This window comes from Salmo salar, chromosome ssa01 (assembly GCF_905237065.1).
Source record: "Salmo salar chromosome ssa01, Ssal_v3.1, whole genome shotgun sequence".
NCBI classification, from domain to species: domain Eukaryota; kingdom Metazoa; phylum Chordata; class Actinopteri; order Salmoniformes; family Salmonidae; genus Salmo; species Salmo salar.
The window spans coordinates 134,508,093-134,524,022 of NC_059442.1; the positions used below are offsets into that span (position 1 = coordinate 134,508,093).

Below are 15,930 nucleotides of genomic sequence, written 5' to 3' on the forward strand. Positions count from 1 at the left end.
AGTTTCACTATATTAAAATGAGAGTTAAATTCACCTATCAGGGCAGGGTGGCCCCTAAAATGACAGACAAACATAAATTAATCACTAATGTTTCAAGTTTTTAGGGTTTTACAATGATGGTGAACATTTTTGGGTTAAGTGGATTAAAATAATCCTAGAAGACGGAAAAACATGAAGGACAGATTTTTGGCAATGCTGATTTTTTGTTGTTGTTGGGGGGGTGCATTTAAGCCAATCTATTTATATAAAAAATTGGATTTATGGAATTTGTCATGTGTCTTACATTAAAGGGGACTTTTAGAAAGCAATAGTGGTGCACAATTACTACTTAAAATATCAAAGGGATGCAAAAGGCACTCTATTCGTGGAACAACCCATTTATGCATATTTTGAAAACGGGAGGAAAGGTTACCAAGCAACAGCAGACCATAGATACAGATAATAGGTCTATCTGTCCCTGTCCTAGACGATAGAGATCATGACATGGGAGACCGTGTTACCAAAGCCCATTATCAAAGCTCATTGAATGTGTTGTATTGATAATTAAAACTTACTCTTTTGATATTGTCAACTTTTGTCTCAGCATTTGTGGCTTCCCTTGGGGGTTGTCCTAGCCTGGGTGGCAGTCTTTCTGCTCTCTTGGCAACTCCTTATGGAATTAGTAATGTTCGGCTTGACAATAATGGCAATGGAGTTGGCCAGAGCACAAGCAGATCTGGGACCAGGCTATAGTTGCCTTTATTCAATGGATCCTGTGTGGACACACAAACATACTCACTCATTACCAGCACAGTATCAGATCTTCTGTAAATCATTAAACCACACTCTAAGAGGCTTGCCCAGCTGATATAAAAATATTCTACCTGATTGTTTTTTGTTAAGGCTTGGCAAACATTGTTACAAGCCCTTTATGACCTGTAAACTTCACAAAACAACTAATGGTTCAATCATTAAGATTATCTCTGCAATCCTTCACAAGGCATTATGACCAAGTGATTTGGTTCCCCACACTTCTTCTCGAGATATAATGTAGGTATAATGGTAAATCCTCTAAAATAAGAGCCAATTTATGCTTGATCTGAAAATGTGTGGTCGGAGGCGACGTATGGTTGGTGTGACGCAATTACCAAATTGAGCTCTGTATCGCAGCTCCAAATGTTGAAGTAATTTGGAGGGCTCCGTATAGCTCCGCATTGACATGATTGGTTGACGGTATGTGAGAGCGGGAGGTCCTGTATAAACACAAACTAATTTCTTTGACAACTTCCTTCACAACAGCTCTGTGCTGCAAAACCCCCCAAAAACAGCTCTGTGCTGCTCTGCGACACGCAAGAAGAATGAAGATTGTTTGCGCAATGCACCTGAAGCTTTAAGCTTGTTTCCACACAATTCATTCAGTATATTTATAAGCTACTTGTGTTATCATACAGTCTGCAATGTTTACCTGATGTAGGAATGTTGTTAATTAACACCCGAGTGTTACTGTTATAAACAGGGTTTTTTTTATTACAAAAAATTTGGAAAAGACCCACACCTGCACTTTCTGTTTAATTATCAGTGGTCTACATGGTCTGGGAATGTCATGGTCAGATCAACAATTAGAAATGATCAAGTTTTACTTTTGCCCAACTATGTGGCTCTGTGATTGTACAAGAGAAACGTAGTTATTTCAAGCTCCTCTTGTGTCTCATTGTAAGTAAATTGAGCAACTGGACCGAGAGTGACAGTCACTCAGGTAGATGTATGGGTTGGAACTGAGAAGTTGAGACAGCCTTACAATGCTTGCACAGCAAAAGGTGGATTCTTTGTTCGTCATAGTTAGGGTCCAGTGGTCTGTCATAATCCCCATGCACTTCTGAGGTAACACCAGGGGCTTCCCCACTCTGCTCCCAGCAGCCCCCTTGTGTAGACAGACTGGGACACACTCTGCTTCCTTCTCCACTTAGTCCGGTGGTTCTGAAACCATACCTGATGGGAGAAGAGAAGTTTTAGTGTGCACTGTAGTTTGTATCAACAGCTGGACTGACCACTACTTAAACAACATTTTTTCTTTGTCATGCAACAAAACCGTTTCTGGAACCATTTATCAGGATAAAATGAGTGTAAGTGTGAAGGACTAAATGATGTTGGGCCACGAAGCAAACCGATTTACTTGAACTGTAGCCGTCTCAGTTTACAGAATCGGTACGTATGATTTCATATCACTAAAGTCCTTTGTTTTATGGCTTTATTGTCTCTCTTGTTGATTGGTTAAGACAGTCATGCTGTATGACTGGGAGTAAAATTGAAACTGAAAGGGATGTTAGAATATAATTTATTAATGTCTCTGTATGTGTTGATGCCTTCTGGCTATGTGTCATGTTCAGTGTGTGAGCCAGTTTAGCAGTGGAGGAAAAAGTACCCAAGTTTCATTCTTGAGTAAAAGTAAAGATACCTTAATAGAAAATGACTCAAGTAAAAGTGAAAGTCACCCAGTAAAACCCTACTTAAGTATCAAAAGTAAAAGTAAATAATTTAAAACTCCTTATATCAAGCAAGCCAGATGACACAATTTTCTGGGGTTTTATTTTTTTTACTGATAGCCAGGGGCACACTCCAATACTCAGACATAATTTGCAAACAAAGCATTTGTGTTTAGTGAGTCCGCCAGATCAGGTGCGGTAGGGATGACCAGGGATTTTTTCTTGAAGTCCGTGAATTAGACCATTTTCCTGTCCTGCTAAGCATTCAAAATGTAACGAGTACTTTTGGGTGTCAGGGAAAATGTATGGAGTAGAAAGTACATTATTTTCATTAGGAATGTGATCGAGTAAAAGTAAAAAAAATTCAAGTATTTTTACTTAAGTACTTTATACCACTGCAGCTTGGCTTTTTCCATCTTAAGACTGGTACTTATATTGTTGAAAGGTTTTCTCCAGGTTCAAGAGTTGATTGGTCTGGTGTGTTTAACTTTGCTCTCTGTATTGCCTCTGTCTCAGATTAGAGAAAACAACACAGTAAACACATCACAATGTCCCTTCACAGTTCAATTTAAATTCTGTATAACCATATTGAACATTTCAAGTTTTATGAATATCATAATGCCTTTCAGATTTCACCGCTGTTTTAATTTTAGGTATGCTGATTGGACTGGTATTTTAAAAATTATATTGCTGATAACACATAATCCCTTAACTCACCTTTGTTCTTCTCTTTTCCACTGCAGCTGCCTTGAGTCCATCTAGTGTGTCCCCTGAACTCCAGGCTGTGGCCCTGAGATGTTACCTCCACCTTGGGCATGGAGATGGCAACAGGCAGGGGTAGGGTGCATGCTGACTATGCACAGTCCTGCAGTCGATGCTGGGACGGGATGGCTCCAAAGCTGGCCAATTCAGAGAGTAGGGCACCAGACCTGATGTCTCAATATCTTGTTTGACCTTTAGGGTTCAATGTTGTGCTGGTCTTGACCTGACTGATGCCTGGACAGCCTTATCTGAGCATGTAGAGGGTGGTCTGTGCAGTAGACTGGTGCATGAAGGGTCGCATGTGGTCCAGAGAAAAGTGGTCCAGACAGCCACTGGGCAACCAAACCCTGGATTGTTTGGATTCATCTTGAACCCATGTCATCTCTCAGTTGATCATAAGTTGTTGTTTCCCTTCCTTTTCAAAGGGTTGTCATTGATGTCTGTGCTGTAACTCTTTTTCTTATCCAGTATCCACGTTTTTATGCAAGTAAAGTCATCATATAGAGTTGAAGTTGGAAGTTTACATACACTTAGGTTGGAGTCATTAAAACTCGTTTTTCAACCACTCCACAAATTCTTGTTAACAAACTATAGTTTTGGCAAGTCGGTTAGGACATCTACTTTGTGCATGACACAAGTAATTTTTCCAACAAATGTTTACAGACAGATTATTTCACTTATAATTCAATGTATCACAATTCCAGTGGGTCAGAAGTTTACATACACTAAGTTGACTGTGCCTTTAAACAGCTTGCAAAAATTCCAGAAAATGATGTCATGGCTTTAGAAGCTTCTGATAGGCCAATTGACATCATTTGAGTCAATTGGAGATGTACCTGTGGATGTATTTCAAGGCCTACCTTCAAACTCAGTGCCTCTTTGCTTGACATCATGGGAAAATCAAAAGAAATCAGCCAAGACCTCAGAAAAAATTTATAGACCTCCACAAGTCTGGTTCATCCTTGGGAGCAATTTCCAAATGCCTGAAGGTACCACGTTCATCTGTACAAACAATAGTGCGCAAGTATAAACACCATGGGACCACGCAGCCGTCATACCACTCAGGAAGGAGACGCATTCTGCCTCCTACAGATGAATGTATTTTGGTGTGAAATGTGCAAATCAATCCCAGAACAACAGCAAAGGACCTTGTGAAGATGCTGGAGGAAACAGGTCCAAAAGTATCTATATCCACAGTAAAACGAGTCTTATGTTGACATAACCTGAAAGGCCGCTCAGCAAGGAAGAAGCCACGGCTCCAAAACCGCCATAAAAAAGCCAGACTACGGTTTGCAATTGCACATGGGGACAAAGATTGTACTTTTTGGAGAAATGTCCTCTGGTCTGATGGAACAAAAATAGAACTGTTTGGCCATAATGACCATCGTTATGTTTGGAGGGGAAAGGGGGAGGCTTGCAAGCCGAAGAACACCATCCCAACCGTGAAGCACGGGGGGTGGCAGCATCATGTTGTGGGGGTGCTTTGCTGCAGGAGGGACTGGTGCACTTCACAAAATAGATGGCATCATGAGAAATAAAATTGTGGCTATATTGAAGCAACATCTCAAGACATCAGTCAGGAAGTTAAAGCTTGGTCGCAAATGGGTCTTCCAAATGGACAATGACCCCAAGCATACTTCCAAAGTTGTGGAAAAATGGCTTAAGGATAACAAAGTCAAGGTATTGGAGTGGCCATCACAAAGCCCTGACCTCAAGCCTATAGAACATTTGTGGGAAGAACTGAAAGTGCGTGTGCGAGCAAGGAGGCCTACAAACCTGACTCAGTTATACCAGCTCTGTCAGGAGGAATGGGCCAAAATTACCCCAACTTATTGTGGGAAGCTTGTGGAAGGCTACCCGACACGTTTGACCCAAGTTAAACAATTTAAAGGCAATGCTACCAAATACTAACTGAGTGTATGTGAACTTCTGACCCACTGGGAAGGTGAAAAGCTGAAATAAATCATTCTCTACTATTATTCTGACATTTCACATTCTTAAAATAAAGTGGTGATCCTAACTGACCTGAGACAGGGAATTTTTAGTAGGATTAAATGTCAGGAATTGTGAAAAACTGAGTTTAAATATTTGGCTAAGGTGTATGTAAACTTCCGACTTCAACTGTATGTATGGCAGGACCAAATTGGGGAGAGAGGTAGGAGCAAGCCAATATAATGCTTTGTAGGTTAGCAGTAAAACCTTAATCAACCCTAGCCTTAACAAGAAGCCAGTGTAGAGAGGCTAACACTGGAGTAATATTAATTCTTTTTTGGTTCTAGTCAAGATTCTAGTAACCATGTTTAGCACTAATTGAAGTTTATTTAGTGCTTTATCCAGGTAGCAGGAAAGTAGAGCATTGCAGTAGTCTAAGCTAGAAGTGACACAAGCATGGATTAACTTTTCTGCATCTTTGGACAGAAATGTTCTTATTTTTGCAACGTTACGTAGATGGGAAAAAAGCTGTCATTGAAATAGTCTTGATACGTTCGTCAAAAGAGAGATCAGGGTCCAGAGTAACGCCAAGGTCCTTTCAGTTTTACTTGAGACGACTGTACAATCATCAAGATTAATTGTCAGATCCGGCATCCCCTCTACTTTATTGCAGACATGAAATAAAACAGTTAAAGTGTAAATATTGCCAAGTAATTTTGCTAAGCAAAGACAACGTGATATGGAGAAGAGTGGGTAGGTGAGGCTGTGTTATGCCACTCCCCCAACCTTTAACTGAAGAGGTTGTGCTGTCTCAAAACAAAACTATACACGCCACACTAAGAAGAGCCAACATCACTGCTGCCTTGCTACTGTATCAGTCCAGTCTGAAGACTCCATGGGAAGAAGCAAACTTCAAGACAGGCAAACCTGAAGAGGATGGAGATTGGTAGGAGCACTGGTAAGAATACAATATTAATATTATTCACATTCTGATGTATTCATCAACAGATGTCTAGACAGATATAACACGTGTACTTAAATTAATTAGAAATGTAGATAGAATTAGACATTCAAAATTTTAAATAATATTTGCCAACATTTTGCACAAAAAGTATGTAGTTAACTGATATGCATGCTTTCTAGAGAGTTAAACTGAAGATCTGTTACTGGCGCTCTGTAGCGTTGTTTTTATTAGTGGTGGAAAAAGTACCCAATTCTCATACTTGAGTAAAAGTAAATATACCTTAATAGAAAATGACTCAAGTAAAATACTACTTGAGTAAAAGGTTTTAAATATACTTAAGTATAGTTGAGTCTATTCATTATTATTTTTTTTTTTTACTCCTTTTTCCTCCCCAATTTCGTGGTATCCAATTGGTAGTAGTTAGTCTTGTCTCATCGCTGCAACTCCTGTAACGGACTTGGGAGAGGCGAAGGTCGAGAGCCATGCATCCTCCGAAACCCAACTAAGCCGCACTGGAAGCCAGCCGCACCAATGTGTCGGAGGAAACATTGTATACCTGGCGACCATGTCAGCGTGCACTGCGCCCTTCCCGCTACAGGAGTCACTAGTGCGTGATAGGACAAAGACATCCCTGCCGGCCAAACCCTCCCCTAACCCAGACGATGCTGGGCCAATTGTGCGCCGCCCCATGGGTCTCCCGGTCGGCTGCGACAGAGCCTGGACTCAAACCCAGAATCTCTAGTGGCACAGTGTCACGGCTGTCTGAAGAATGGGACCAAAGTGCAGCGTGTGTATCGTTCCACATTTTATTTTCACTGTGAAACTTTGCAAGATATACAAAAAAACAAAAGAACAAAAAACAACAAACCGTGACGAAGAGGTGCAACATACACTAACTCAAAAACAATCTCCCACAAACCCAGGTGGGAAAAAAACTACTTAAGTATGATCTCCAATTAGAGACAACGATGACCAGCTGCCTCTAATTGGAGATCATCCCAAAAAACAACATAGAAATACAGAAACAAGAACATGACAACATAGAAAATCAAAACTAGACACAACCCCGTCACGCCCTGACCTACTCTACCATAGAAAATAAAAGCTTCTATGGTCAGGACGTGACACACAGCTAGCACTGCGCCACTCGGGAGACCCCTGAGTCTATTTATTCTAGGCCATAAAAAGGGACCTTGACCGAGAGGAGTATGTAAACTATTTCCTGTAATTGAGTAAACAGCTGGGGTTTTCTAAATAAATATATACAACAATTAAAAACAATCAATTGTACAGATTTGATAAATGCATACTTCACAACCAGGATGTGAACAAAGCATCAAAACAACTGCAGTGAATCATTTGAACTATTTCAAAAGTCTTGAAATAACCAGGTAAAAACTAACAAAAAATGGCAACTTTAATATTAAATGGTAACCTGTGAGATTAGGTTAATAACAGGAAAGATTTCCATTGTTGTTTGTGTAGATGGTGCAAGTAATGAAATTAACATCATTTCTAAATTTGCAAATGTAATAATTAGGGACCAATTATTAGCAAGTATCTACCAAATGATTTAATGAAAGCCGCTGAGAAATGCACCCAGGTAAATGATACCATACAAGCACATACAGTGGAATGTTTGCGGAGTCATAATATGCAGTACACTATGTATAGAGTTTAACATCAGTTTCAGTATTGAAAACTTGCTTCCCACGTGATCTTGTTAATCATGTAGAGCAAGGTATAAGGAGGATGTTTCAGAGAAATGGCTTGCATATAATAATGACAATGTAGTCATTCATATGACTTTTGGACTATGGAAAAAATAGAAGGGTTTAGCACGAGACATATTGACAAATAATGAAACTGAAAGATCCGTAACATGACGGTAGTGCGTACGGCCCAGTACATCACTGGGGCTAAGCTGCAGTCATAAACTGTTCTCTCTACTACCGTATGGCAAGCGGTACTTGGAGCGCCAAGTCTAGGACCAAAAGGCTTCTCAACAGTTTTTACCCGCAAGCCATAAGACATTTGAACAGGTAATCAAATGCCTACCCGGACTATTTGCATTGTGTGCCCCCCCAATCCCTCTTTTACACTGCTGCTACTCTCTGTTTATTATATATGCATAGTCACTTTAACTATACCTACATGTACATACTACCTCAATTAGCCCGACTAACTGGTGCCTATATATAGCTTGCTACTTTTATAGCCTCGCTACTGTATATAGCCTCGCTAATGTTATTTTTCACTGTCTTTTTTACAGTTTTTATTTCTTTACTTATCTATTGTTCACCTACAGTTGAAATCGGAAGTTTACATACACCTTAGCCAAATACATTTAAACTCAATTTTTCACAATTCCTGGCATTTAATCCTAGTAAAAATTCCCTGTTTTAGGTCAGTTAGGATCACAACGTTATTTGTAGATTGTGAAATGTCAGAATAATAGTAGAGAGAAGGATTTATTTCAGATTTTCTTTCTTTCATCACATTCCCAGTGGGTCAGAAGTTTACAAAGTACGATATTTGTCCCCATGTGAAATTGCAAACCATAGTCTGACATTTTAATGTCAGTCAATTTAGTGTAGGTAAACTTCTGACCCACTGGAATTGTGATACATTGAATTATAAGTGAAATAATCTGTCTGTAAACATTTGTTGGAAAAATTACTTGTGTCATGCACAAAGTAGATGTCCTAACCGACTTGCCAAAACTATAGTTTGTTAACAAGAAATTTGTGGAGTAGTTGAAAAATAAGTTTTAATGACTCCAACCTAAGTGTATGTAAACTTCTGACTTCAACTGTAATACCTTTCTTTTACTTAAAAATTGCACTGTTGGTTAGAGCCTGTAAGTAAGCATTTTACTGTAAGTTTGTATTCGGCACATGTGACAAATAAACTTTGATTTGATGTTCATATTGAAAGATTAACCCATATTTAGCAAATAATTAAACCATAAACGAAAGGACATTTCTGCTTAAGTGTAGTCAACACCATGATATAATAATAAAGTTCATGAATATTCTATACAACACATGAAACATGTTTAAGGTACTAAACAGATTCAATCCATAAACTTAGTCTTCCCACATGTTTTGACTTGTCAGCCATCTGCGAGAAAGTTTAAAATCTCTGTTATCTTTAGGTTTTAAAGGAAGGTAAACTTGCCTGGTAAATAATGTCAGCTGATTGTTTAATTGTGTTTTATAATGTTTTGCTAACAATCTTCCTCCCTCCCCTTTAGAGATGTATCCACCCAATATATGTGGGCGTCACTGTCTGGGGCCCCTGTCGTTCCACAAAGGGGCCTTGGGGACCAATGTGTGTCTGAGTCTGGGAGGTAGACGTGTGGAGAGGGACAGAGAGACCTTCCAGAATGGTCTGACTTTCAGCAGTCGTCCAATCAGGGTCCAGGAGAAGATACATCTGCGGGTGGAATGTTGTGACCAACACTGGCATGGAGCTCTGCGGCTGGGCTTCACCATCATACCCCCCTCCTCCTCTGGGCCCCTCTTCCCTCCTGCTATGGCCATCCCTGACCTCACAACCACCTATGGGTACTGGGCATCCACCGTGCCCTCCAGCCTCATCATGCCAGGGGCAGAGCTCCGCTTCTGGGTGACCCCTCGAGGAATCCTGGTTTACGAGGGGCCAAATGGTTTGAGGTACAAGCTACTGAAGGGGGTGGATGTGACACGCCCCCTGTGGGCCATGATAGATGTCTACGGACAGACCAGAGCTGTGCTCCTATTGGGTGAGGCACATGGTGAATTTCTTGGTTGATAAAGTAGCTTGTACTATCTTTTATTTTTAGATAGTATCACATTAACTCCGACTGATCAGTGCTTTATGTTCTTCCTTCCTTTTTCAGGATCAGAAAAGAAAGGCTTACTGAAGTTGCGGATCCAGAAGTCCTGTCCTGTCCCTTCTCCTCCCTCTGTGTCTCATGAGGACAGCTGCATGTGTGTGAACAAGGGTCATCCCTGTCACACCCCTCAGGACTACAGGCTCTCTGCTGACCCTATCACCACCACACAGATAGACCCCTCAATAGGTGTGTAACTAACTGCATTATTAAAGCCAGACAGTGCCGGCTCCAGGCATAAGCGACAAACAATCTCAGCCACTAGGGGACCCCGACCAAAATAAATAAATTCATTCATATATATATATATATATATTCAACTTACTGTTGAGAATTAGAATAGTAGAATACACAAGGTGCAATTTCGAAATTTGGTTGTGTATCAGCAGTTTTTTTCTTATGTCAGTCATTGACAGTCACTCAATTAGCCATGTCAGCTAACAGTTTTTAGATTGGTAAGCTATCTAAGTTTGTAGTAACCATGGCCGAATACCATGTGCCCAATGGCACTGAGCATGTGCCCAATGGCCCTGATCTCCCCCATTGATTTTGTTAGTCACTCTCACTCATATATCATTAATGTGGCCTAAGTCTTGACAAAATGTCTAGAATTGCAGGAAATTAGCTGTAAAACTGCATATTTGTTCTCTCTGCCCCATGGCAAAATTATATTTGTTATAAAATTGCTAAGCTTTTCTCCACCCAATGGCAACATGTGTAGAATTGTATAAAGCTTGCTTTATAACTGCAACATTTTCTCTACTCCTCATGGCAAAATCTGTAGAATTGCAGGAAATTCATTTTAAAATGTACATTTTTCTACCCACCTTCAAGAGGGGGCCTCCTAACAAATCTCGCTTAGGGCCCCCCAAAAGGATAGGCATTCAGGTTGGCGAGTGTAGATATTTACAAAGTTGATACAGTTGCAGTGACAATTTTAGCATATACAGTGCATTCGAAGAGTATTCAGACCCCTTGAGTTTTTACACATTTTGTTATGTGACAGCCTTATTCTAAAATTAATTAAATAGTTTTTTTCCTCATCTATCTACACACAATACCCCATAATGACAAAGCAAAAACAGTTTTTTTGAATTTTTTGCAAATGTATTAAAAATCATAACTGAAATCACATTTAAATAAGTATTCAGACCCTTTACTCAGTACTTTGTTGAAGCACCTTTGGCAGTGATTTCAGCCTTGAGTCTTCTTGAGTATGACGCTACAAGCTTGGCACACCTGTATTTGTGGAATTTCTCCCATTCTTCTCTGCAGATCCTCTCATGCTCTGTCAGGTTCGATGGGGAGTGTCGCTGCACAGCTATTTTCAAGTCTCTCCAGAGATGTTTGATTGGGTTCAAGGCTCTGGCTGGACCACTCTAGGACATTCAGAGACTTGTCCCGAAGCCACTCCTGCATTGTCTTGGCTGTGTGCTTAAGGTCGTTGTTCTGTTGGAAGGTGAACCTTCGCCCAAGTCTGAGGTCCTGAGTGCTCCGGAAAAGGTTTTCGTCAAGGATCTCTCTGTACTTTGCTCCATTCATCTTTCCCTCTATCCTGACTAGTCTCCTAGTCCCTGCCGCTTAAAAACATCCCCACAGCATGATGCTGCCACCGCCATGCTTCACCGTAAGGATGGAGCCAGGTTTCCTCAAGACGTGACGCTTGGCATTCAGGCCAAAGAGTTCAATCTTGATTTCATTAGACCAGGGAATCTTGTTTCCTTGACACCTTTTAGGTGTCTTTTGGCCAACTCCAAGCGGGCTGTCATGTGCCTTTTACTGAGGAGTGGCTTCCATCTGGAGCTCTGTCAGAGTGACCATCGGGTTTTTGGTCACCTGCCTGACCAAGGCCCTTCACTCCCGATTGCTCAGTTTGGCCGGGTGGCCAGCTCTAGGAAGAGTCTTGGTGGTTCCAAACTTCTTCCATTTAAGAATGATAGAGTCCACTGTGTTCTTGAGGACTTAAATGCTGCAGACAGTTTTTGTTACCCTTCCCCAGGTCTGTGCCTCGACACAATCCTGTCTCAAAGCTCTAGGGACAATTTCTTCGACGTCATGGCTTGGTTTTTGCTCTGACACGCCCTTTCAACCGTGGGACCATATATAGACAGGTGTGTGCCTTTCCAGATCATGTCCAATCAATTGAATTTACCAAAGGTGGACTCCAGTCAAATCTCAAGGATTATCATTGGAAACAGGATGCACCTAAGCTCAATTTCAAGTCTCATAGCAAAGGGTCTGAATATCTAAGAAAATAAGATATGTTTTTAATTTTGTATAAATTAGCAAAAATGTTTAAAAACCAGTTTTTTTTCGATGTGTCATTATGGAGTATTGTGTGTAGATTGAGGAAACACATTAATGTAATCAAATTTAGAATAAGGTTGTAACGTAACAAAATGTGGAAAAAGTCAAGGGGTCTCAATACCTTCTGAATGCAATTTAAATCTTGGTGGGGCAAACTCAAAAAAAAGAAAATGTGTAGATGCCTGCCAGCAAAGCCACTAAACAAGCCTGAACAATACATTCATTGCAATATAACGGTGACAAACGGTGCACACACACTGTTAGGGCCAACATAAAGCTGTCCCAACTCCTTTCCACTGCTACAGCTGCCTATCAGTAGAGCCTTGTCTGGCAGCGAAACAATTCATTCAGCATCATTTACAGCCTTTTAAAAAAACCTAGCTGATATGGCTGACTTGCTTAAACAAATGTGGTTTCTACTGACAATTGAGATGTACAAACTTTGGCATTAGGGGATGACGAGCAGATAAGAGGCAATCCGTAACTTTGATTAAGATATTAATGAGCGAGCTAGGACGGATTTAGTCAATATAACTATTTTGTTCAGCACTTTTGTAATGTACAGTGACAGAATTCAGAACATGGGTCGTTCTTACAGTGTTCTCCCTGTACACCAAGTCAGAGCTGTAGGATAAATAAAGGGTGCATATAAGCAGACAATATTCAATGATTACATTTCTCTAAAACAGGCTATAGGCTACATGTGCACCACCAAGTCAGAACAGTAGGCTAAGTTATGAGGGGGAAAAGGGACCAAATTATTAGGGTGAGACACATGGGCTACTAACAGTTTACTACACACCATACACTTAGTATTACTTTCTTAGCTACAGTATACATATCTGACTGGCATATTACATAATTTATGCAGCAGCATACAAGCCATTGTTGGACTCACATTGTTGTGCTGTGCTCACTTGAACAGGAAGGTGGCGCAACAATCTTTTGTGGACAGATTTTGTCATCAAAGTCTAGCACTCTCTGGATTTATGGTGCTTTCAAGACAACTGGGAACTCTGGGGGGAAAAAACATGGTCATGACGTCAGTGATCTTCAGGTTGGAGCGCTAGAAAGAGGTCAGAGTTCTCGACTTGGAATTCCGAGTTGGATGACCGTTCAAAACATATTTTCCCATTCTGAGCAATTTTTTTTCCAGAGTTCTCAGTTGTCTTGGACTCACTGAAGTCTGAGATTTCCGAGTTTCCAGTTGTTTTGAATGCAGCAGAAGTCATAATGGATTGACAGCATGGCCAATGTTGAATGTTTATCCTTTTAAAATTGGAAAAGATACCCTTAAACCCAGACTTGGACCACACATCCACTCCACTGCACAGCAGGCTAGTGATTGCTTTGCAATTCTTGCAGTTAGCCACAGATTCCTTCCAAACCACTCATTGTTGAATTTGCGATTTACAACTTGTTGTGTAATGTTTATGTCGAATGGCCGATGAGCACCGATCCGTTTTATCTATAATTTCTCTTCATAATTTCTCTTCAATCAATGTTTGAAAAGGATTTTCCAGTAGATTATCGACTTGATTCATGATGACTGCTAGCTAAGATTTTGAAAGTATGATGTTGGCATGATCAGTCCAATCAACGCTACGGTAGATATAATGTGATTTGACGTAATTTTACCTTGGCGAATGACCTTGAGCCTTCTTGGATGGGCACTTCTAATGTAACTCTATGGCTGCATTTCAAACTCATAAGACACACCCTCGTCCACTTACCCTCACCTTTTGCCCTTGGGGGAATCCCCGTCACCATCTTGGACGTCGGTCCAAATGATTAGCCAAACAAGGGAAGTTCGCAAAGTAAGCCCCTCAGCCCTCATTTTTGATCGCGTTTGCGAGTGTACAATTATGTTCACGTTGGGGCCTGAAATGTCCCATAATTAAATTCGGAATGATTGTACATCCGCTAAGAAAAGTCAGCCAAAACTTAAAACCTCAACGTCAATATGGATAAGTCAACATACACGTGTAAGTAAAAACAAATGTAAAAAGGTTAGAAATTATGCTACTAATGCACATGACAGCACAAACACGTCTCGTAAAAGTAATGATGTTTTTGTTTGGTTAGCTTTTGGAAATTGTAGAAATAAAACATTTTCCTTCTTCAGAAGTTCCAGCTAGTCAGGCTAACGTTAGTTAGCTAATTAATTTGCTATCATACAGTAGGCTATATTAATAATTATATAGTTAATGTAAGTAAACATGCAATCATATTTGACTGTAGTGCATATTAAGCACCCACAAGCTACAGTGGCTGAAAGCACAATCATCGCACGATGAACGAGTGACGAATTTCGGGCAAGGGCGGTCCATTTTAAAAATCATTCCTTCCTCCCTTGCCTCTTGCCATGCAAGTGTATACTCATCAGACGTCATGATACGTCATCAGAAGTGTCCACTTCATTTGAGGGCTGAGGGGATAGGGTGTGTCTTTTAAGTGTTTGAATGCAGCCTATTGCAGCACCTAAGAGGCTTGAATTTTCGAGCTCTCCCCATAGATTTGGAGGTGACGTAGTATCAACATGAGTAACAGAACACTGAGCCAATCACAGCGCAACAAGAGAACATTACCGCTCCATATTTTCCGCTGGCTGCCTCACCACCACGTAAAGCACTGAGCTTGGCTGAAACACCTGCATATTGGAGTTGCCTTACTCAAGAAAGCAAAAAATAGACCGCTTCATTAACGATACATTTTTTTTTACATTGTTTGCAAACTGATGTGTCACGTATTAATGCCAAAATAACATGCAAAAACTAAAAACCTTTTTTTTTTGCTAAACAGGTGCCCCACCTACCCTGAATGATGGGTCGCCACTTGTGCAGTTGTAATACAGTTTTATTTCAATGATTGGATATGGATTTCTGTTGACCTAAAGGAACTGTGGTCTATTTACAATATAGTTTTCTTGCCAGCCTCTCTTGTGTTGGTGAGCGTAAAGTTACTTGCTTTCTATTTATTCTGCACTTTAGATCGGGACTTCGCTGACGATTGTGTGGTGTGTCTATCTGCTAGAGCTTCTGTGGTCCTTCCCTGCACCCACCGCTGCCTGTGCCCTCGCTGCGCCCTGCGGGTCGCGGCCGAGTTCGGAAACTGCCCGCTGTGTCGCCAGTCAATCAGATACAGCGATGAGGAGAGTGGATAAAAAGTTGACCGACCGATGGGGAAAGGAGGGAGAAAAGCAAAGATGATCAAATCAGCATTATATTAGTACATAATATTGTAAACATTTCCCTTGTTCTTTTTTATATCAACTGTCTATTTTTCACTGTGACTTATGTTATTGTGTAGGCATGTATACTACATGTAGGCATGTACATGTCACTGAATTACATGTTTTATTTGTCAATTAATCCAAATGTAAATAAATGCGCCCAAAATGAAGTTTCTCTTTTATTTGATAACTTTAAATAAATAGGCCTAGGGAAATGACAGTCATAGACAACTATGTAGCCAACTGGAGGAAAGGGTTTCTTCTCACAATGTAAGCATATCAATATTTCTGGTACTACAAACACAGTTTCTATACCAGGCTACAGCAGAGATCTTGTGCAACTTCGGTGTGCAATATGCAGTAGGTCATGTCAGGATGAGCCTGCAGGAAGGGT

General features: G+C 40.5%; 1 protein-coding gene across 3 annotated transcripts; it reads left to right on the top strand.

Annotated features, from left to right (window-relative positions):
• The first annotated feature begins 5,538 nt into the window (after nucleotides 1-5,538).
• LOC106563338 (E3 ubiquitin-protein ligase NEURL3) lies at nucleotides 5,539-15,706 on the top strand. Of its 3 annotated transcripts, none has more exons than XM_045690053.1 (4): nucleotides 5,539-6,114; nucleotides 9,377-9,886; nucleotides 10,004-10,186; nucleotides 15,338-15,706. In XM_045690053.1, the coding sequence occupies exons 1-4, from the start codon at nucleotides 6,093-6,095 to the stop codon at nucleotides 15,511-15,513; spliced, it is 891 nt and encodes a 296-aa protein (XP_045546009.1). In that variant the 5' UTR covers nucleotides 5,539-6,092; the 3' UTR covers nucleotides 15,514-15,706. The 3 variants fall into 3 exon arrangements, with proteins under 3 accessions (XP_045546009.1, XP_013984329.2, XP_045546017.1); XM_014128854.2 differs by having other exon boundaries at nucleotides 5,547-6,114; nucleotides 15,295-15,706; XM_045690061.1 differs by lacking the exon at nucleotides 5,539-6,114 and adding an exon at nucleotides 7,152-8,162.
• The last annotated feature ends 224 nt before the right edge of the window (nucleotides 15,707-15,930 follow it).

What these genes read in the sequence shown, in the direction of transcription:
- LOC106563338 (XM_045690053.1), top strand. Translation starts at nt 6,093, where the DNA reads ATGGAGATTGGTAGGAGCACTG. An exon ending in GGAGATTGGTAGGAGCACTG is followed by an intron (nt 6,115 to 9,376) that starts GTAAGAATACAA and finishes CCTCCCCTTTAG; the next exon opens with AGATGTATCCACCCAATATA. An exon ending in CAGAGCTGTGCTCCTATTGG is followed by an intron (nt 9,887 to 10,003) that starts GTGAGGCACATG and finishes TTCCTTTTTCAG; the next exon opens with GATCAGAAAAGAAAGGCTTA.